At 34.4% G+C, this 24,591-nt stretch overlaps 1 protein-coding gene across 3 annotated transcripts in view; it reads right to left on the bottom strand.

Annotated features, from left to right (window-relative positions):
* The window catches only part of Fs(2)Ket (Importin subunit beta Fs(2)Ket), a 144,278-nt gene that overhangs the window by 84,064 nt on the left and 35,623 nt on the right, over window positions 1-24,591 (bottom strand). For all 3 annotated transcript variants that reach the window (XR_014129045.1, XM_081745061.1, XM_081745068.1), the window contains exons 5-7: window positions 11,577-11,729; window positions 5,247-5,396; window positions 1,451-1,663 (exon numbers count right to left, since the gene is read on the bottom strand). Coding sequence is in view for 2 of the 3 variants with exons in the window: in XM_081745061.1 (XP_081601187.1) it covers window positions 1,451-1,663; window positions 5,247-5,396; window positions 11,577-11,729 (516 nt within the window). In the remaining variant the exon portion in view is untranslated. The remainder of the gene's footprint in view (window positions 1-1,450; window positions 1,664-5,246; window positions 5,397-11,576; window positions 11,730-24,591) is intronic.

The following is a 24,591-nucleotide window of genomic DNA, read 5'->3' as shown; positions in this document are numbered from 1 at the left end:
TACACCTTTAGTTAAAAAGGCTTATGAACTGTATTTTGGCTGTAGGGTTGGAGACCAGGATATAAGCCTTGGGCCCCACACATATGTTGCACTACGTGTTACAGGAATTTGAGAAATTGACAAGGAAAACAGTTCTACAAAATTTGATGTTCCTATGATTTGGCGCGAACAAATAGATCATGTAACTGCCTATTACTTTTGCTTGACAGATGTAAAGGGCTTTTCCTCTAAATCTAAACATCACATTGAGTATCCTAATTTAAAGTTAGCTATTCGACCAATTCCTCACAGTGAAGATCTTCCAGTACCTAAAGCTCCAGATTATTACACTATTGATTCAAAAGAAGATACCTCATACGTTCTAACCAACAAAGAAGATGTAGAGTACGCCATCTACATTCCAATCAACCTCACTTCATTTTATGACACAAGAACTTAATCTTGTACGAGACTTAAATCTCCCTAAAAGAAAAGCGAAATTCTTGGGCTCTAGACTTCAAGGTTGGAATCTCTTAGCTCAAGATGTTAAAATAAGTTTGTTTAGGTTATATATATATATATATATATATATAATGGAGGCATTGTTTCTTGCAAAGATGTAGATGGCTTATTTCAGTCTTTGGTACATGAACATATTCCCATCGATGTTTCAAGGATTTCAGTTGGAGTAGTAGTCTGAAGAAGGAAGTGATATACTTCCGAAACTAACATTTCTAGTTAATTTATAATTGTAATTAGTGTGTGTTTAAGATGGACACAAGGCCTTTTTATCATAATATCGATGTTGGTATAATACGCCTTCTTAGCCTACATTAGATAGTAAATACATGCATTTCGCATAATATGTTGTGGTCTACCCAACAAAAAAGTGACGTGATGGAACATTTTGGTTTTCATCAATGAATTCAGTACACGTCATTTAGTTAAAATCACAATTTCATTTAAAGGGCAGAAAGAAAGTTTGAATTTGTTGCACAGTGTAATTTTAATAATTTTATATACATAGATATACAAATACACTTTAGTGCAAATATTTCAATTTAGAAAAAGAGCGGTTGTTAAGCTGGTCTAGAGCAGCTTCCTTCTTCTGCAATATAAGTGACAATTGAACAATGTGAAAGACCTGTAGACACTATAACAATATAAGAATCTCTCTTGAGCTATGCTTCTATAGGCTATGCTTCTTTTCTGTATTCTAAACGTTGATAATTTTAAACACAGATCAAAGTTAGTGGTTATTTAATAATATTGATTTATATTTTCCTTAATATTCAAAATCTTGGGACAAAAAATTAGTTTCGTTTATTACATTATGATCACACTACGTACAAGGTAAATATGAAACTACTTTAAAGTTCTACTGCAACGAGTATGATTTTAATAATTACTCTCAATTTTTTTTTTTTTTTTTTTTTTTTTTTTTTTTATTATTATAACTAAAAATTCGTACCTGTTTGGTAAGTTTCTGCATTAAGACGGGTACTAAATACTGCAACGCTCCTTTGGCATAAAATCGAGAAGTCCGTTGAGGTGGTCTGCCTGCTTCTGACGCTTCTGTTTCCTCAATCGCTAAATCAACCTCCTCGTCGCTTACGTTGGACCAAAACTCAATACCTTGCAATGCCACTTCGTCAATATCTGACTTCATTGCTTCTAGAGTAATCTAAGTAAAATAATGAAACCTCAGATATAATAATAAATTAATTCAAAATTTACCACTATGGAATAAGAAAAAAAGCTGTATAGAATTAAGTTTCTGGAACATCATCAATGTTAATTTACCATTTGACGTTCTATTTACCTTTGCTTCAGACAATTACTAATTGCGTTTCTTAAGGTCGAAGTAATGCAGTACAAACTTACAGACTTAATTTGAGAAAATGTAGGCACGTGAATTTGAGAACGTTAACCAATTCTTGCATGAAGCTATTGCGGTATACAATATTTTACCAGCATTCTGAGTTTGAGTTTAAATGTCCCTTCCAGCAGCGAGGCTATATGAGACGGGATCTATAATCAACATGGAATCCGAACATGAGCTCCCGTCGGGAATTGAACCCGGGTCTCCCACCCCAAAGGCGGGTATGCTAACCGCTTAGCCACGAAGCTCCTCTCGAAAACTTAACGAAACCGTAATTTTATCATTTAGTCTTGTGATTTCATCATTTATCTGCGTTCCACCAACAAAATTTCGCATGGCTTGAATAAAGAATACATTCTTATCTATATGAGTATTTTTACCCTAAACATACTTAAAGAAATCCTGTATGAGAACGGAAAACACATTTATCACGAATTAGAAACACTACATAAAATGCACAAATACAACCTACGATTTGGCTGACAGATACGGACATGAAGAAAAACAAATTAGAGCTGTAACTAAGGAACTTCCGACTCGGGGCAATAATGACTCCCAGTCGCATAAGTGTTGCGAGATTGAAAGTTGAGTCAGCTTAATGGATGAAAAAAATTCACGGAGTTAGTCGGTCAGTAACTGCGCATCTACACTAAACTGAATGTCGCTTTTCTCTGTATATGTATAATGTATATGCTGACGAAATGCAAAAATTATTCAATTTTAATATATATGCTAATTTTTTTCGCTTTGCAATGGTCTTGCTTGAGGCTGAAATTCGTCAAGAATTCTCGTCACCTCGATGAGAAAGATACAGACTGTTTCAACTAAACTTTCGGCTCGCTGTACAATCCGCGGCAAAAAACCTGCAACATGAGGATGTAAGTTTATTGTGAAACTACACCTAGCATCACAGGGAATGAACATAACGTCTAAGTGGAACGAATCACGCCAGGATAAACCTCGGCCTCCTCCCATGCACACTTATTTTAGAGCAAAAGACTTCGTCATTTCACAATAAACTTATATGCTCATGTTGCAGGTTTTTTGCAGCGGATTGTACAATATAGGTTAAAATCGTTCTTAACGGAGAGAACTGTTTGCGATTACACAAATATTAATGCTCAAGTCTAAATATGGTTACGGCTCTTGTCGTAATAAGAAACATCAAAGCATGGTTACGTTCAGTACCTTCACTAGCCATTTTCAAATAATTAAACGGGAACAATAGTTTATACTACAGAAACAAACAAAAAAAAAAAAGTGCATGTAAAAAAAAAAGGCATTTTTAATTTTTTTTTTTAAAAAAAAACAGAAGAAATTTGATATACAGTCCAGGAAAGTCTTGGCAACTTTACTATTGTTGAAACGTTTCGATGTAAGCCACTTTTTCAGGTAAAGGAAACGAAATAGCTAGGTGTAAGGCAGGGGCTGTAAGGGGAATGAATGAATAGTTTCAATCAAAATCTAAATACAAATCTCAACAATACAAGCAGCTGAATGTGGGCGGACATTGTCGTGGATCAGAAGAATTCCAGAGCGTAGCATTCCTCTCAACAAATTTGATATGTCGCAGATTGTTCAGGTTTTGTCAATACACATCTGCAGTCTGGTTCCAAGAATCCCACAATACTCACATTCCTTTTGGTCCCAGAACACGGTTGCCATGATTGTGTGAACTGGCAGTGTTTGCTTAAATTTCTTCAAGTTCATTGCACTGACTGTTGCCTCGATTCCCCAGTGGCGTACGATATCCAGGTTTCATCCCCGTCTCTATGTGAGAAAGGTCATCCCAATCCTACCCCAGCGGACCCCAAAAAATCACGTGAAGCTGTCATTCTTTGCTCTTAGTGAACGTTCGTTAGTATTTTTGACACCAACCTTGCTCACAGTTTGTGATAACCCAGATTGGCAGTAATAATTCGATGCACTGTTTTCGCAGACTTTTCTGCAAACTCTTTAGTGAGTTCTGTTATTGCGAACCAGCGATTGGATCGCATTTCCTTGTTAACATGATCCACTAGATCGCCCATCTGAAAACTAAGCCTTCCGCTACGATAATCGTCATGAACATTTGAACGACCTTCCCGAAACAATTTATTTCGAAACAGTGCACCACAGGCTGATCTTACTTTTACTCATTACTGTCGGTCCGTAAATGGCACGATTTTCCCGATGGATATAAGTTGCATTCTGTCCTTTGGCGTTCTGAAATCGTATGAGATCTTCCACGCTTGGGCGGGATTTTGTATTACAGCAGCCATTTCATCTTACAGCTACCTGCACATATACAACTCGACTTGGACGATTCTAACTCTCTTGCAAGCACAGAATACTAGACCATGTTCAACTTTACAAATATTGTCAAGCTCACGTAAAAAAATTATCGGCCTTTGATATCCACTTCATACTAATGCTCAAATCTAAATAAATATAGTTACGCTTTTGCTCTATTTCGAAATAAATTGGAGTGTTATTAAATCTTCACAGTAGTTTTAAATCAGCAAACTGTCTGGATCTTAGTGTTGTCTATTGGCAACTGGCAACGCAACTTCCGAAAAATATTAGCCACATTCTTAACTATTAGGAATTACAGTGACCCACTAACACATTTTTCAGGATTTCTCTGTAATTGTCGTGAAGAATTATTCGATTTTGATTCAGTATGTCGTATATTTATTCCGCGGTTTCACAATCATCTTTCACTGAGTTGAAATCGGCCAACAACGTGGAAGTCAATATCTTTTCTCTCCTGAATTAAAATGTTCCGCGAAAATTCGGAAATTCTTCCTTTTTAAGGAACACACAGTATGTTTTGCTTAAAAATCAAATTACACCTGTCAGTTTGGGGCCTCACGGTTAAGAGAGACTGTGATAATGAGAAATGAAAGTGGGAGAAACTCGAGGAAAACCCATGCACACGATATTCTGTTTAAAATTAAGTATGTGAGGAGGGTGTGTTAATCCCATCAGAAGAAAGCATATTAACGGCAACTCTTCTAATATTACAGATTTTCATTAACATTGCGTATGTTTCATTTTGGGCTTCCCAATTAGTGCGACAATTTGAAATCGAGATGGAGCTGTTGAAAGAGTGCACACAGAAAGTTTATTATCTTGGATCATTCAAAGTACGACCCTCTGCATTCATATATCACTGAGCCCTAGTCATCTGTAAACATAAGGACGGTGAAATTTAAGTGTTCATGTTAAGTAATTATATTTTGCAATTACATAAATACAAGGTTAAAGCAAATTTAAACAAATGAGAAGGACGCCAAGAGCATAGAACATTACACAAAATTAAATAAAAATACCACGTAAGCGAAACTTATTACATTTCGAGAATTTCAAATTAATAGAATAAAGCAGAAGAATTAATACTTACAGGAAACAAAGCCTGTCCCATATATGGTTCCATGTACTGATAGTAAAGTGACATTATTTTGACTAGACACTGCAAAGCTGCTACGCGAATTTTAGTTTCAGTAGATTGTGTTGCTTCACATACGACTTCCATTATGAAATTTCGTTCAGACTAGAAAATATAAACATATATACATGTATTACTATTGGATAAAAGGCTGCTTAAAATTATGTAATTGTATAATCACCACCACAAACTTGAAAATCCACCAACGTTATTGCTTTCTTAACTTCGGAACAGATATATCGAATCGAGTAATCTGCTGTAACTAACAAAACCACAAATTACAAGTGTATAAATGTAAGAGAAGTATGTCTTTAATTTTAATTTTTCGAAATTTTATTGATAGATACCACTTTTGCCAATGCTGAGTAATTCTTATTTGAACATCTTCATATAATACTTTCAAACAACTGACTAGCTGGAAACATCGGAGGTTCATCGTCATTAATCCTTTTCTGTATCAATCCAATCAAATCAGGAATGCTGCCCTCAAAACTGCTTAGGTCTAGCTTTATATTGCCTTATCTACAAGCTTTCACCTGAAGACCCATCTTAAAAATGTTTCAATTATATTACCAGTCTCCTTGGTCATATGTACCTAGGGTGAACCATTTATCTTGATCCACATTTGTAAAGTTTAAAGTAATAGGGGAAAAAAAATGTACCATACAAATATCGGCAGAGGAACATTGACCTACACTATAACAGCAAGTACTTTGGACGTGGGTTGCCCCATCCGTCTCATTTGCTGTATTACTGCTATAGAGACCAAAATTGGATATTGGTTATACTGTAGCGTCGTTAGTTTGCAACACTGAATAACAAATGTGATATTGTAAGTTTAATATGTATGTCTGAAGTATGTAATTAGGGCCATTTGAAAAGAAAAAAACTATGTTGGGTTGGCCACACTGATAATCTGGTTGTATTGTAGACTATGTCAAACAATGCCTCCCTCTAGATATTTGGATGGTATTCCGTTCTGTAAAGTTACAAGGGCGTATCAAGTTACTGGTCCACCCAGTATATATACTCCGGAACTGCGCGTTATGTACTCTTTCATCCCCTGAGAACATTATTTCCCTATACTCGGAACAAAAAGTACGAACTCACATTTGAAGGAGCACGTGCTGCCATGCTGTGAGTATTCAGCTTAAAGAGTCCATTGTGTTGCTTTCACCTCGATTGATAACACTTTCGAACGTGTGTTACACAAGTAGAAAACTTAATGTTGTTGCTTCTACAGAAACTTTCCACTTGTAACTACCACCACGACGTTTATAGTTGGCCCCTCTTCCTGTGATAATTCACGTAGCTTCCCTTCTCAACACAAACTTCCACGTGAATTTGAAATGTCAATTCGTTTCTAATTTTGCTTCATGTATAATTTATCTACTACTTGGGCGATTTATCAATAAACTCAATAGAGACTGTTGCCCTTTCATACTCTGCTGTTCAATTCAAGCTAGCGTGTTACTTCAATTTATTAGGTTTTGCATTGGCTTTCATGCAATCTATTAGGTCTACGCATATGACTTGCGGATTGCAGTTAAGATGACGATACACAGCCATTTTGTTTAATGTGGCATATGTAAGAAGCACGTATATCAGCTTCAAAAAAACACTAAGTCATTCGGTCGAATATCAGAAACGATCTTCCTTCTCACTCTGAAAATGTCCTTTTTGTTTCAGAAAAATCATTTACGGGAATTCAAAGAAAAGTTTCGCGGAAGCCCACCGTATGCCTGTGGAAGCTTACAACGAACATGCACCACCAGTAACCCTCAGTGAACGATGCTTTAAACGATTCAAAGTTGATGTTAGTCCTGAGGACAATGAGCATGGAAAACTTTCGAAGTTCGAAGATACTGAATCGTAAGCCTTGCTGGATGAAGATTAATCTCACGCAAAACAGCTTGCAGAAGCAGTACAACTTCATCAAGCAACTGTTTCCAGACGTCTAGATGTCTTAGGAAAGATCCAGAAGGAAGAAAAGTGGGTCCCATACGAAATAACGGTAAGACGAAAAACAATTTGCGGGAGGCTGATTACCAGACAAAAAAGGTAGTTTCTTCTTTATTGAATTGTTACCGGCGACGAAAAGTGGATTTATTTTGACAATCCACAACTCAAAAAGAGTATGGGTTGATCCAAGTCAGCCAACAACATCTCAGCAAAATGCAATATCCCAAGACATCACTCTGCATCTGATGAGATCAGAAAGGTGCTTTCGAGCTGTTGAAACCTGGTGAAACCGTTACTGCAGATCGCTACCGACAACTATTCGATTCGAATCGAACTTTGAAGGAAAATCGTACAGAATAGATGAATAGATATGACAATCGTGTCTCTTCACGACAAAGCTCGACACCATATTAAATCTGCATGGGAAACGTTGGAAACAATGGGCTGGGATGTTTTACCCCACCTCGCGTATTCAATAGACACAGCCGGGCAATTTCATGAAAAGTGAAACCAAAATGGAAAATTTTAGAAGTCTGCTAAAGAAGTTAAGCGATATACAAAATTAAAGATGAATACTTATATTTTATCACTACAAGTAGCATATGATTCAGAAATACAAGATACTGACGTGACATGACTTTAATGATAGGGAAAGGGGAATTAGAAAAAATAGCAATGTTACATACATTATTTTTCTATTTGTGTCTTTAAATGAATTAAAGTATTTTGCTGCACTGCATGTTTGTAACATATAAATCAATGGAAGATAAACCTATGATAAACATTTTTGTTTGTAAATGTGAGTTTGTCGAATGGCAAAAATCAGTTATATGAAAGTATGAACGGAATGTTACGTCCGTAACAGATTTAATGCAAAAGTTTCTATTGGGGCTTTTCACTGCAACGTGGAGTTGTGAAGTAAGTTCTTTTGGTTTCTTATAACAAACCTTCACGCAACTTCAAATAACTTGCAGCTGTTGTAAAATTTATCAGAACTCCGTTACAGACGCTAACACTTCATTCGAGCAAAAGTTGATTAATTGCAGTTTATATTACAACGGTAACGGGTTAGAAGTGCTTAAGATTAGCACTAGCCCGAAGATAAAAAAACGAAAAAAATCATAATTATAATTATTATAGACACACACTTCATTGTTATAAGATCTGAAAATGTACAATAAGTTAGATATATTCCTTCTGTTTCAGTATCCTTAATGGCTCCAGTTAAAAAACGTGTACGAAAGCATCGGAAAAATATGTTCGAGGAGCAAAAAGCTGTTGCTAGAGAAAAAGACCGATTGAGGAAAAGGGAAGCCTGGGCTAAAATGACACCAGTCCAACGTAAAGAAGCATTAAGAAAATCGGCAGAAAGAGTGAAGAAGCAACAAATGCTAGCGAAAGCTGGCAAGACTATTAGTACTTCACCAATCAAACCATATAAGAGTCCACAGTTCCTTGGTAAAGCATTGGCTGAAGTGAAACGATCTCTACCAAGAAGTCCTACTAAACAAAAAGTTGTTATAGAAGAACTCTCCAAATCATCTGGCATCCAAACAGGAAAAAGATCTACTCATGGAAGTGCTTTGCGTGACGACATAAAAACATTGGTGATTAAGTTGTATGAACGGGATGATATATCACACCAAACACCAGGTAGAAAAGATACAATTGTGAGCAGAAGTAGTGGATGGAAGGAAAAGCGACAGAAGTCAAGTGAGTGAAGTTTATGAACTATTTAAATTAGAACACACACATGTTAAAATTGTTTTTTCATCTTTTGCTGCTCTTCGACCTAATCATGTACTGCTTTCATCAGAAATTCCGGCCAATGTCTGTGTTTGCAGTTACCATGCCAACATTGACTTTTTTCTTTCTAGCATCACCAAAGCTATTAACAACTTTCCAATAAAAAGCAAACAAGTCAGAGGCAATAGTTTGTGATAATGAAAAAAAGTCATGCATATTTGGCAAATGTGAGATTTGTGGAAACAAAAAAATACGAAGAACACTTAAAATCTTTGCCACCCCCTTCAGATGAAGTCATTAGCTGGTTCGTGGAAAACTGACGATGCAGGACGGGTTGTCAAAACAGTTCAAGAAAATTCTGTTAAAGATGCTTTAGAAATGTTGGAAAGTAAATTGCCAAATTTTCTAATTCATTGTTTTGTACAGAAGAAGCAAAGTAGTTATTTTGAAAAAGCCAAGTCTGAGCTAGTGTCAGAAGAACGGTGTATTTTATTTTACAAGTTGACTTCAGTGAAAATTTTAGCATAGGATACCAGGATGAAATACAAAGTGCACACTGGTCCAATGACCAAATAACTATTTACACTGCAGTAGCACGCGCGCGCGCGCACACACACACACACACACACACACAAAAAAAAAAAAAAAAATCTGGAATACTTTCATATGCCATCTTATCAATTACATGCAACATGATAAATTAGCTGTTCATGCATTCAACAGCTAATGCATGAAAAATTGTTTGAAGACTTGAAAAATAAGAATCCTAAACTGAAAATAGAAATTTTTTCAGATGGTGCTAGTCAACATTTCAAACAACGCTTTACTTTGGCCAACGTTACTTTTGGTGCAGTAGACTGTAGTCTCCTCTTGAACTGGAATTTTTTCTGCACATCGCATGGAAAATGTGCAGTTTATGGTGTTGGAGGAATGCTAAAACACCACGTGTGACAACGTGTAAAGGCGAAACAGGCTCATGTACATGACTATCTTTTCTTGGATTTGCTCGATCTATAACCCAAAAAAGTGTTTTAATACATGTGCCTTAACACGAAATTATACAATATGCTAATTTCTTGGCAAAACGCTGAGGTGTAATCCGAGGTATTCCTAACGTGCATCAGATACACTGCGTACGTACTGTCGACAAATATGTGGTGAAAGTTGGATTGTTCTCTAAAGATGACACACTGTTTGCCTTTCGAAGATTGTGAACTACCTATTGAAGAAAACGGTTCAACTAATGAAGTCACCCAAATGAACCAAGTCACATCAATTTCCTTTGGTCAGTGGGTTATTGTAGTAGGTGAAACTGATAAAGGTGATCTCAAAGTTTGTGAAGCAGGCAGGTACGAAATTTGTGTGGCCACAACATATCAGTGAAATAGATGTCTTACAAGTAGTGTGTATTTTACAGGAGCCTGATGTGGAAAACAGAGAAAGACTAACTCTCAAAGATAAAGAAATAAGATTTCTGAATTAAGATGATTTCTTGTGTGAATACTTCTTATACTTACTCTTCTTGACAACATTATCTATACTGTACATCGATATTTTGTAATAGATTTCAGAAAGGTTACGTCTGTAACACTAAAATGTTACGTCCGAAACATTTTCTTTATCTTGTATTTTCAAATGTTGTACAATTAGATTTTGCTGATGTGCAGCTCCATACAGCTACAAGTTTGCACATATTATGTATACTTAAATGCATTTGATTTAGTTCAATAATTCAGAGAAAAAGTGGTTTTGCCATCTGTACCTGTAAGTTGTCACATTTTCTGACATACGTCCGTAACACACCTTTTGTAATTGTTCACTCAGTATAGAATAAAAATATGGTTCTGAAAACTTAGCTGTAAATTGTTTATGGTAGCAGCATTTTATGTAGAAAAAGTGGATAGCTCACTTTACTTGTGTTCTAAATACACTGTCTTGAAATTTCAAATGTTATGTCCGTAACTATGGAACTGCCCAGCCCCTTCCAACTACCACTTTGTTCGTCCCCTCTTCAATTCTTATAAAGAAGTGAAAAATTGGCTTGATAGAATGATTGCCTCAAAAAATGAGGCTTTTCTCTAGCGAAGAATTTATAGTTTACCCGAAAGATAGACGAAGGTTGTAGCTATTGACAGACTATATATATATTTTAGTATACACACGAACGTGTTTCACTTGTCGAAAAACCCCGCAAGTCATATGCATACACCTAACAAACAGTTTCCATACCACCTCCTACTCTAACCATGCTATTGTAGCATATTCAAAAGTAAGTTATCCACAATCTTCCTACCTTTTAACCTATGAATTCCGATTACGGATTCTAAAGAACCTATGTATATCCTTCTTTTAAATATATATATATATATATATATATATATATTTTCCTATTGGCTTCTTATGTTATTTTAATATATATCTTAACTAAGCTTACAACCTTCTAACGAGAGATTCTGTCCACATATCGTACAGTCTACACTAAAGAAATCTTTAACACATTACTATTTGGAATAATTTTTTTAGTAATTCCTATATCAAAATTACACCACCTCCACAGAGAAATAATTATATAAATACCTCTTTATCAAAATTCGCTCTTGTAAATTCTAAGGAATTCAGCAAAGCATTTGTTGCAGCTAGTCGGACATGATTGCTTGGTTCATTCTGACGCATTCCATGGATTATAGCTGTTAAAATTTGGTTTGACTGCGAAACTAGTACATCGTGTTCCTGAAAGAGAAATTATATACATTTAACAGAACTGCTAGAGAACTATTTTTAATATCTGCAATTAAGCTTTGAATGAAATCTGACATTTTGTAAATTCTACTTAAAAGGAAACACCAATACACATCTTAACTCACTAAAAATGACTTCGAAATACTGAAATTATATAGCAGCAAGCCCACAACATGAAGTTCAGTGCAAAATTAATACAAAGGAGTGTAACTCAATATATGTCAATTACGTACACATTACAAAAACTAACACAGATTCTACTTCATTATGGTGCTGTAGTTTAATTTTGTTTAACGAAAAATGGATATGGTTAGTAACACGCACAACCGTAGCAGAATGCTTTATTCCCAAATTCCACCTGAACTTACAAAAATAGGGGGTAAAAAAACTGCAAATCGCATTTCTGGGTCACAGCTCATTACTACCTAGTATTGATGTTTCCTTCGTCTAATCATGCTATGAAAACTATTTCCAGTTGATCTATTCTATGTATATTCCTTTTTTTTTTTTTTTAATGGTTTCTCATTCTTATAGGCAAGGTCAAGGCAGAAAATATGAGTATAATGAGAAAAAAAATATTTGATCTAGAAGACATACCCTCTGAAAACTAGGCTGAGTGCCTAACAATAAAAAAGAAATTTAATTCTCTCTACTAGAAACATTTCACATTTAAAGTAATGATATTTTGCAACTTTGGATTTAAGAATTGAATTTCCGATACACAGGAGAGAGAATTCTGAATTTCACATTCACTGTGTGTGAAAATTTCTTCGAACATTTCTCCCAAAACTGTGGCGTTATACAGAAAATATTCCCGACAGCTGCATGAAACCACATATAGGCGGTGACCATTTGTGTTTAATGTAGTTTGAGAACAGGATTTTAAAGATGTCTTTCATGTACAGTCACTGACAAATGCAAATGACGTGTTTCATATGTATGATTTTTCTTTTCTTTCAGTAAGTACAGTACAGCTAAGAATTATGTATAGCATCTGTCAATTACTCAAGACATTTTAGGTCTTGAATTATGTTCATGCTTCTTCAGAATAACGGCTAGATTGTATAAAGAACTTTACTTGGAGAAATTAGCAGATTTGACCTACGCCAATGCAAGTACGACGGGCACACAGCAGCCATAGCTTCTCTTCATTTCCATTGGTTGCACCTCTTCTCCAGTCATCTCTTTAGATTTTTTCTCCGTTTCCGTATTTCATTTCTATAATAATTGAACAAGAAACATCGCATACGTGCAGCATCTCGTAATGTTCGCTTCCGTATAGCCCCGTTAGGCAAATGCTATTGAACAGGAAGTAATGGGAGGTGACAACTTCAAAATGACCAATCATGGCTATTTCAAATCGACACTGTTATGCGATTTCTACAATTAAATATTTAGTTGGTGATCGAAAATGCAGTCTCACTGACCAAAAATTAAATGTCAGATGTTATCTGTTCTAACAGTTTTCTGGACTTGTAACTTTAATAACACTTCTGGAGCTTGCTACGTCAGTGAATTCTGATTCCTAATATAGATGTAATTAATCAGTCACCGTTTATATAGAAATTTCAATTTTAAATTTTTAACTTTTTTAAAGAAAAATGCACTTTTTAACCGAAATTGTGTACATTTTATCAAAATTTGCAGCTAAAATTACTAGCTGTAGTAAATATGGAGTACGAGCAGGAGCCTCCTAGACGGTATTTTTAGTTACTTTTTACTTGACTTTAATTACGCCTAAATTTTTGGTTTGCAAATTTTTTTCTTCATACCTATTACCCGTATTTCAGTTAATTCCAAAAACGTCCTGAGGAAAGGGTATACGTTATTTTTGAGTAATCTTTCATAAAGTTATTTGCACCCTGAAACCTGCTAGAGGCGCCCAATTACCAGATTTTAATTTCAAGGAAATTCTCGATATAAAAAAAACAGCATTTCTTTTGAATTTTGCATCCGAGAAACGGGTGTGTGTTATGATTCTAAAGCCTGATTCATTGCCAAGGTAATGATGTACGAACCATGACTCTAAAGTAATTAGGGTAGAGCAGTAGCTTCCTAAATGAAACTCGAGCATTTCCTTTAAAAAAAAAAAAAAAAAAAAAAAGGATTTTAAAAAGGGTTAAGTCTTGGGTTATTTTGTACATTCAGACTAAATAACACATGCAACAGATTTATCAATCTGACAAAAAAGTTTGCTATTTAACAGAACTATTAACGGGAAATGTACAGAAGTTACACTGGCTTTTCAACTGACTACTGTTAAGATTTGGAACATATTTTCAAACTACTTACAACCAAGGTTCCGAGTGTATAACAAATCGTTTTTTCAGGAACGAGAGATTAATGAATACATATCAGGCAAATCCTGGATTGGATCGCCAATTATAACAAATCGTTTTCAGGGCATTGGAAAAAAAAAATCAAGGTTACATTAAGACTTAATGTTCAGGTTGCATTAGCTTTAGAAAAAGAAAAGGAAGACACAACGATAAAGCTATTATTTATCATCAGAAGTTTCCAGATTCTTGTTTTGTGGCCAACCAAGAATAAGAGTCAACATTGTTCAGCTTAATTAGTACTTTTAAGAAAAAAATTTGAAATTTTCATAAATTCTAATTGTATAGATTATATTTGAAATTATAGAGCTAAATTTTTATGACTATTTATTCGTGCCAATTTGTTAACAATTTACATCATAACAGATTTAAAAAAAATAAATTATTGTTAAACATTTGCCTCATTAAACATTTGCCTCGATCGTGGTATCTCTATGATACTTCATTAACATCTTTATGAAATGACATTGTTATATTGCTTTAACATATCCAGATTCTTCAACATGATTCTCAAACATATTTCGTTAGTACATATAGAACCTATTATTACTCAAAGAATTAACGATCCATCCCTTCTAATTAGGCGTTCATCACTTATCATATTCCTGTCGTTCATCAAACAACATGTAAATTATGCAGCCATAGGCAATATCATCGCTACTACAACTCCATTTTTAATAATAAGAAAAAAAAATTGAGTAGCATCATGCATTACTTTACTTTAAGGTTAGTCTAAAGGGATGAAATAGTGTCGTCAGAAAGAAGTACAATTTTACGTTCGCAGGGGGCATAGCTTTCAGTTTTTACGAAACTTACAAAAATAGATGGCAGTGTTGTCGAACCCAATTTGGAAGATTGAGTTAGAAGTTTACCTCCCCTTCTTTATTTTTTTCTTTGCGAAGGATGGGGCAGAGGGTGTGGGATGTCGTTTGTCTGCGACCTTCGTAGGAATTTTCTTTTTCGATATTTCCATCCCTCTAAGTAACCTGACACCACTGACCACTGTCCAGTAATCTGCAGCTTGTACGGAAGAGGAGTTTGAAGCTAATCGTTCCATTTCTGGTAAAGAACGCTGAAGAGCGAAAATGCCGATTGCTGAGAACACTTTTTTTTCGGTATTTGCAGTATATTGCTTGTCTTTTTTCACTTGATACTGGACTTGCAATGAAATATATTTGCTCAGCACAGATTTAATCAAAGATGTCATGACAACTCAAATTGAACACAAGAACCTCCAGTGGCGTACACACAACGTTATAAAGAGGAGTTCAGGCACACAAGTTCATATCGTATACAATTGATCTGTACAATATATTAACGGGTAAAGTACAAAAATTTGAATTCTTTATCCAGCATAGGAGTTTTGAAATGCGTTACTCCTTTAATCCTTCATGTACTATCGGTGTGGAGTCATAAGGCTATTTAGCGATGAAGACAATATAAGAAAAAGAGAGAGAAATGGAAAATAATTTTAACGACAAGATTAGCAAGAGAGAGTAGTGTTGTATTTACGAAGATACAATAATTATTATCAAATATTTGGAATTAATGAAAGAAGTGGCTGAATTATTAGTCCATTTTAGAGTGGCATCTTATTTACGAAATATCAATATATAAATTATAGCAAATCACTTCGTAGATAAATATTTTATTAGCTTCCCCACAATATTACGTTATTTTCCATGGAAAGGAGTAGTATACACTTTGGGGTGAGTTTTCTTCTGACGTATTAATAGTTTTCCGAAAACGTTTATTATGATTTTGTTCATATTTTGTACGTAATATTCCAGTATTAAATGCAGCATGTCCTTATTTAATTTTAAAAATCGGTTTGGGTTTGAAGTTTTGTGTTTTTCGTTCTTATGCAACAATGCAACTTATAAATTATAAAGGACGGAACCAACTATTAATTCCGAACCACAAGCGGGGCTTGAGTGCTGCGTAATTGGCTAGTGCAGTAGTTCTCAAAGTGGGGTCCACGGACCTCTGGGGGTCAGTGGGATCTAGCCAGGGGGTCCGCGACGCCTAAAAATTGAAACGTGTTGTAATAAAATGGAACTCACACCTGTTGGGCAAGAAGTATTTTTTTCATTCACTAAAACAGTTACTAAAAAGAAAGCAATTAGAAATTATACCTACGTGTGTAAGTTTAAATGTTTTCCTACTTTACTAAATTTCTGCCCTGAGGCTGGTCAACGGTTATATAGGACTACTTCAAGTGAGAGAAATTTCTTCTTTGTTAGGGCACTTTTTCAAGAGCAGTTGTACATTAACTGTACGATGCTTCGGAATTTCATGGATTTCATCTTCAAGTGGCGGAAGGTCCGCAGCACTACCACCAATTCCAGAATTTTTTTTTTTTTTAAAGTAAATGTTAGTCATTTCTATGCTTATAAACATCAATCCTCCCCCAATTCAGGTATTACAAAAAACTACGAGAAACCTCTCCCAAAATATGAAGAGTTGTCTGAAAAGGCATTGCAACATTTGATGCCTTTCCCTAACACTTACTTATGCAAGCAGATCTTTTAACTTATTTGCAGTATCAAAACTTTAAAGCGAAATCGTCTTAATGTGGAATCGGACCTAAGATTGGTGGTGACAAAAATCATTCCACATAGTGAGGTGGAAAATTTTCTGCTATATTTTTCCGGAAAATTTTCCGTTCTTAACAAATATCACTGATCAAGTAACAATTCCTCAGTATTCATTGAATTCATGTATAGAAATGTTAAAAAGTGAAATATTGTTTAAAAAATCAGAAATTTTTTATGGCTCAGACAATTTTCAGTACTATGTAGGAACAAGTGAAACAATTTTTCATGAATCGAAATATTTTCTGTCTTATATTGAAAAATTGAAGAAATTTATGTCGGAAAATTTTCATCATTTTGAAGCAAAAAGTAAAACAATTTTTTGTCAATCGGAAAGTTTTATTGTTCTGTAGAAACAGGTGAAAGGAATTTTCATAGATCGGAAAATTTTCATCACGATGTAGAAACAAGTGGAAAAAACTTTTCTTAAGCCAGATAATTTTGAATATTATGTATAGTGATGTTAGGTGGAAAACTTTCCACTATATTTAACTGCACATAGAGCTACAAAATTGAATTTCAGTAGAGGAAAGGTAGTCAGCAACAAATTATAATTTTAAAATTAGCTTTTGGGAACCGGAAAATTTGCTAATATTTCAAGTTGGAAGTAAAATTTTACACACTGTTTCTCTCTCTCTCTCTCTCTCTCTTCCTCTGCGAGCTAATTCGTTTAGCATACACGGCTTTGGCATGGAAGACCTGGCTTCGATTCCCAGCGAGAGCTCATGTAGTTCGGATTCTACGTTAGTCAGTTGGTCTCGTCTTATATAGTCTCCCTGCTGAAAGGAAAGTTAAACTCAAAATCAACTCAATTCAACTCCTCTCTCTCTCTCTCTCTCTTTGTGTGTGTGTGTGTATATATGTGTGGGTGTGTGTGTATGTGTGTGCGAAGTGCAGAGAACATACATCGAGTTCGTAGAGTACAAATATCCCATTTTATTATTTAAAATTCCAATTTATTAAAAGTCATGAATATTTTCCGATTCATAAAAATATACTGCACTTATTCCTACTTCGTTGTTTAGCCGTAAAATTTATTAGTAATAACTATTGTCTTAAAAAGTTTCATGAAGTGAAAATCTAACGATTTTTCATTTCAAGAATGTTTCAAAAACTTCAATGCGTTCTTCCCTCAAAATCTACCTTTGATCTTACAATATTAGATTTCGTCAGTTTAATACCCATAAGATGGTATTCTCATAGCTTTACTACTTTTATAGATCTACATGCTGCAACATTTAGAAATAAGTAGAAATAATATAAAGTGCCTATTGTAAATTTTTGACTACCCGAAATTCGAGTATAAGTAACTCATGAAAGCAAATACTGACTATTTTCTGGAAATAAACATTTATTTATTCATATATTCATTCAGAACAGAAAGTGAAATATAACTAATAAGGAAGCTGATTTGTGTAGATGTTCTTCCAATAAAATAATAAAAGAAACATGAAACGCTATCCAAAATTGTCCCGATTATGAAAAGTTTTTTCACTTGTTTCTACAGAACAATAAAACTTTCCGATTCACAAAAAGTTATTTTACTTTTTGCTTCAAAATTATGAAAATTTTCTGACTCATAAAAAGTTCTTCAATTTTTCCATACAAGACAGAAAATATTTCGATTCATGAAAAATTGTTTCACTTGTTCCTACATAGTACTGAAAATTGTCTGAGCCATAAAAATTTTCAGATTCTTTAAACAATCTTTCACTTTTTAACATTTCTATACATGAATTCAATGAATACTGAGGAATTGTTACTTGATCACTGATATTTGTTAAGAACGGAAAATTTTCCGGAAAAATATAGAAGAAAAATTTCCACCTCACATCACGGCTAAACAACGATGTAGGAATAAGTAGAGTGTTTTTATGAATCGGAAAATTTTCATCACTGATTCCACATTTCAATGCAATTACGGAAAAAAACACAAAGAATTTCATTTCTCACATTAGTGACCCCAAAGATTTGAGAACGTTGTTTATCAAGTGAATTCCCTTTTAAAAAATGGTTTTTAGTCTTGAAAGTTACTGTATTTTCAATTGAAATTTCCTTCACTAGGAAACAATCTTGTATCTTTAGAATAAATTACTTATTGCATTATTTTTCTTGATCTTTTTCTTGTCAGTAATAATTCTAATTAGTATATTTTTAATAGCATGTGAAATTTCAAATTAGCATTGCAAGGGGGTCCGCAGATCACTTCCCGAATGAACAGGGGGTCCGCGTTATCGGAAAGTTTGAGATTCTGGCCTAGTGCATAGATCAACATGAAAGATCGATCATCACAGTGTATTCCATTACCCAACATAATCTCACGTCCAGGAAATATAAGGGGAACGAGACCCGTACTTTTTATTATTTTTTTCTTCGGATGAAGAAAACAAGTATAGTGAGATTATATTGCTAAGTTTATTGTTATATATAAAAACTGTACTCTTACATGTTAGAGAGTATATTTTTATATATGAACTTCCTTCCTATGCATTATGAGATGCAGAAAAAGATCAAAGGTGTAAATTCGATTTTTTGTTTGTTTGTTTGTTTGTTTGTTAAGAAAGCATGTAACGTAAATACATGCAATGAAGCAATAGCGGTGGGCGTCAGTGTTGTATTTATGGAGAAAAGAACTGTTACAGTGTATCCATTTTTTTTTTCAAAGTAGAAATTTAGATACTATATATCTAAGCTATGTAAACACAAAATAGTCTATAAGCTATTGCCTATATGCTTAGCATAAGCGTCTTCGGCGCAGGAGACCCGAATTTGATTCCCGGTGGGAGCTCATATGGTTTGGATTCCACTTAAGCCGTAGATTAACGCCCCCTTTAAAAAACTATGAGAAACCTTTCCCAAAATATGTACCTACATCCGCCACTGCGAGTAACTTTTGACTCAAGCATCGGTATACATCATACGATTCACCTAGTTGCGTAAAATGGAGTAATTTTTCATTTTACTCGCAATTTTGAATATATGTATGCACAGAGTGATAATGCTGTTGCACGACTGTATAAAAATAAATGCATCAAAAACAATATATCGGTATTTTGATATGTGTATGGAGCCTCTCCCTTTTTAAATTTCGATTCAAAACCAAAATCAATTCTTTGTTATTGACAGCTTTGAAAAAAAATAGTTCGTTTCGAAACAATTCAATATATATTTACAAAATTAATTTGGCCAACTTCACACTGATCCCTCTTTTAGACTTCCAAACTATGCTGTGCATAAGACACGCTGTCGGTCCCTTGACAAGCATCACAGGAAAAACGGCAAGAGATATCGTGATGCGAATTTTTGCAATCGATTCAGAATACCAAGGATAGTTGCCATCTCCTCCGTTAACTCTCTATTCAATCCGAAAGTGGTTGAAATAAACGATTTTTAGTTTCAACCTTTATCGACATAGAATAAAAACTATAAGTGACAGCGACTAATGGCTTTTTGATATGAATTCAGCGTCCGAGTAACAGGTTCTATCTTTGATCTTATTACTCTATTGCAACAAGTTCTTATAGGTGCACTACTTCATGTTTGAGTATTCAATTCACATAGTTTGGAAGTCTTAGTTCCACACTGTGAAACGATTTTCACTTATTTTCAAAATTTCGATTCAAGGCCCAAGCATATCTTTATATATATAATGTGTGTTTGTGTGTCTGTATAAATTATCTATATACACATGTATTATGTAAAAATTTATTTATATATTTTTCAAACAAACGATGGCTTTAGATTTTGAATTCGCCGAGTCGAGACAGCATTTTCTTCATACGAGTAGAGACAGACTTAAATTTCGACTCGTATTGTGCGCGTTCCTAATTTTGAATCAAATTTTGAAAATTGAGGATAGGGTGAAGTATGAACTTTATTTTTTAAATATTTTGTTTTTGTTTGTGAAATAAATTATTATTTCTTCAAAAGAATCAATCACAAATAGAATACAAATGATTGATTTTGGCTTTGAATCGAAATTTAGAAGGGGACAATTTCACACATGTGTATCTGACGTATTTCTAATTGTTTTGAGTGATTTAACATATTTTAATGTATTATAAAATTTGCTAGGGATGCGCACGAGACAAGATTTCTCTCTGTCTCGTCTCGAAAATGTGCTGTAAAAGTGATGTTTCGACTCGAAAAATGTATATTTTTCTATTGAAAGAGTCGTGTCTCGACTCGTCTCGTGTGCATCCCTAAAATTTGCACTGCCTATTGACTTTTGTCAGTCACCAACCGTTGCCAAACTACTTCTGTTAACTACCGAAAGTTAGTTTCGACAATGCTGTATAACAGCGTTTCCCAACCTTTTTCAACTTGCGGCACACTACGGGTCTAACTTGAATTCTCGCGGCACACTCACAGGCATTATTATTATTATTATTATTATTATTATTATTATTTGTAAATAGAAAATACCGTCGTATTTGTTTTCTTTCATTACTGACCTCCTTCTCACAAAGAAGAAAGCTCGATCACTGGTTTTCCTCATCGTAAATCATTATACTTATTTTTCATTCAAATTAAAAAATAGAAAACAATTCCAATGAAATATAGAACTCAGTCTTTCAAAAAAATACACTTTCTTTTTCGAAGAATGTATCCAACCTTTCACAAGGAAGATAACTAAATTACGAACGAACAAACAAATCTCTTGTACTTTTAAAACATAATTGCGGTAATTTGTATGAGTGTTTGCTTTGTCGGAAGGATAGAATGAGATTTTAAAATTTCAAATTACGAAATAATCTGTAACAATAAAGAAACAGTCATAACAATGATAATTAATACTTTTTTCAACATTAAAAATGAACAGATAAGTAACACAGTGTGAAACTTATAATTTATTAACATGGTCACAATTTTAAATATTAATAACATTCTGTTTTCGCAATACAATCTATGTAGTAATAATGTATGTACAATAATATATTACAATTACAGTATTTTTTCATTGTAGAGGTTCATAGTAATGTGAAATTTAAATACACATATTTTTTGTCTTGCAATTAGGTTCCTAATAATTAATAATTTTGTTTTCATTTTCTCGTGGCACACCAGCGGCCCATTCGCGGCACACCAGTGTGCCGCGGCACACCGGTTGGGAAACGCTGCTGTATAATATGGCCAGTTTCTACAATGCTGTTGTATAATCGTTGTTTCAAAATGATGAATCAACATACTTGAAGCAGCATATGATATGAAGAAGTGCCATAATTTTAGTAAGGTCGGCAACATATAACGCACCCTAATTTTTCAGAATTGAAATGGTAACAAAATGTTCGGCTTATATTACGGCCAATACGGTATTTGGTATATCATAATGCGAGCTTGAGTTGTATATGATGAAAAAGCGAAGATCAGGTAGAGAACGTCACTTGTTTTCCATATTTAATAACAAAGGTAATTATTGACAGCACGCAAATTTGATTATTGCGGGTTCAGAAACCACAATAATTCTGTGGTAGAAATTCTACTTTGAAGACCAAGCCAAATAACGAGTTTGATACCAGACAGTGTATTTACACATAGTTTGTTTCGAGAATGTGAGAACGAGTCTATATGAGACGTGTGGCTACATGCTTATCTGCATCCTAACTAGGACTGTGCGATATTTCGATATATTGATCCATCCATAAGATATTTTCGAATATCTAAACATCAATACCGAAATATTTACGAATCGATGTTTTCGGTATTTCATATTTTCAATATTCAATGTTTTCGATTTTATATATATATATATATATATATATATATATATATATATATATATATATATTTCAATATTTTTCCATATTTCTGTTTTTCGTTTTTCTTATAACATGTTTGATGTTGCCATATAGATAGTCCACCACTGATGGAATAGGTCACGAATTTCGTGTAACATGACTCGGAAGACACACTGCAATCAGACCCAGAAAGATCCATGACTGAGAAACCACGACCAATCATCCGGAATGACCCGATGATTCGATAGAACCCAGAGATGGAACGTTGTCATATACATGAGAAGTGTGTGTGAGGCTACTAATGCAGTTCTAGCAAACCTGATTCTCTCCTCTCTCATCGCCTTTTCACTAAATATAATTTTATTTTTCGCTTGTTTGCTTCCTTGTATCAAGCGTTGCACTGAAAGATAACTACAACGCTTATAAGGGTACTAACATTCAAAATTGCAAAGAAAAGATAAGTCACATGTTTCTCTTATGAGAGATCGTTATTGTTTAATCGACCTGTAAAGCTTCTTGTTTAGAACATAAAAAATACCGCTGAGGTTAATAAGTTTTTGTTAATTCTTTTTTGTATAGGCTATAATCAAAAACCACATGCTTGAAGACGAATAAACATGAAATTATATTTGAAATATTCAAAACATGGTATATTGATTAGAAAATGACACATCAAGAATCGGGCAAATGAATGTTCTAGCCCAAGCAGTGAACATCATTAATGAAGTATAAATAAAATTTTTGCAGTAATTCTGCAGAGCTATTTCGGTTGATTCTCAGTCACCAGGTGTATCCGAGTTTCCGGATATGATTGGGTCTCCGGGTTCGTTCAGTCACCGAATCAGACCGAGTCTGAGAAGCGAACCCGGACCCGGATGACTCAGACAAAAGTCGAGACCCAAGTGGTCCATGTCCCATTCCATCACTGCTATATGCATAATCGAATAGTCCGATTTCTCAGTAATGCTTTAATTCAACGTTTGGTTGCTTTCTGGATAATTTTTACTTTCCAGTAACGATAAGAGAAGAAACCATGGTGACTGTAATGGAAGTGAATGATCATGATAGAATTGGCGGAATGAGAATGCTTTTGGAAATGGAAAAGCCCCGAGAAAAATGCGGCTACAGTGTTTTCCACCACAAATTTGCGTTGGCGGGATCAAACCAGGGATGCCTGACACTAGAGGTGAGCGCTCTACCAGTGACCCATCGTATCGTCCTCCAAGCGACAAAGATTGATTGAAATTCAAAGTGATTACTTATCTTATTAAAATCTTATGATCTCAGTCTCTAAGCGTCTATATAGTTGGGAAAGTGTACAGATTCTTATATGAACAATACTCGAACAAAGAAAGGGCTTGGAAATTCAAAAGTGGAGAAGAGTAAAACATTTATTTTAGTTTGTCTTTTGATAGTAAATGCACAAATTTGACATGTGTCCTCAAACGAGCACATACAGCGCACAAAGGGACTACGATAAAAAGAACCGATTAAAAAAAAAGTTGATGAGGCTAAGTACACTTCGAGAAATAAATGCATTTCATTCATTGTCAATTGCGAGTAATCTTGGGAAGATTAATAAATTAACTGACGATGCTTTTGAATACAAATAATCGTGTTTGAGGAAATTTCAGAAATATAATTAACTTTTTTAATTAAAGATAACAAGCAAGTGTAAACAATCCTTGGTTTAGTTTTATGTATTTATTTAGTTAAATAATTTTACATAATTTCATAAGATCAGTATAGTGGTGTAAAGACAAAATAACTCGAAGGTTTTTTTGCTGTTAGCGGTGAGCGTTTTATCCAATCTAATCTAGTCCATTTACATGAATTTTATGGATGCAGTAATAAGACATTGAAACAATATTGTTTCCCCTCAACAACACGCGGCGAGTTGTCATAGCATGTAGCTGCATTTGCTCGCTTGAAAACCGTATTGATTGTATTTATCAAATTTGAAACCAAAATTTTCTAATCGCAGTTTCAGAGTTACATAATTATTCTAAATTGTTCATAAATGTTCCTGAGAAACCTTTGAGTGGTTGGTATTTGTTTCCACATATAATGTGTAACAGAAAGGTGCGTGTGAATGTATAGTTAGTTATATTGTGTGTGTGTGTGTGTTTGTTTGGTGTTTAGAGAGAAACTCACAAGACGGTCGTGTCCAGTGTCTTCAGAAGGA

Source organism: Thermobia domestica, chromosome 2 (genome assembly GCF_964235325.1).
Source record: "Thermobia domestica chromosome 2, izTheDome1.hap1.1, whole genome shotgun sequence".
NCBI classification, from domain to species: Eukaryota; Metazoa; Arthropoda; class Insecta; order Zygentoma; family Lepismatidae; genus Thermobia; species Thermobia domestica.
The sequence above is the reverse complement of the archived record's forward strand: the minus strand, read 5'-3'. Positions and strand labels throughout refer to the sequence as shown.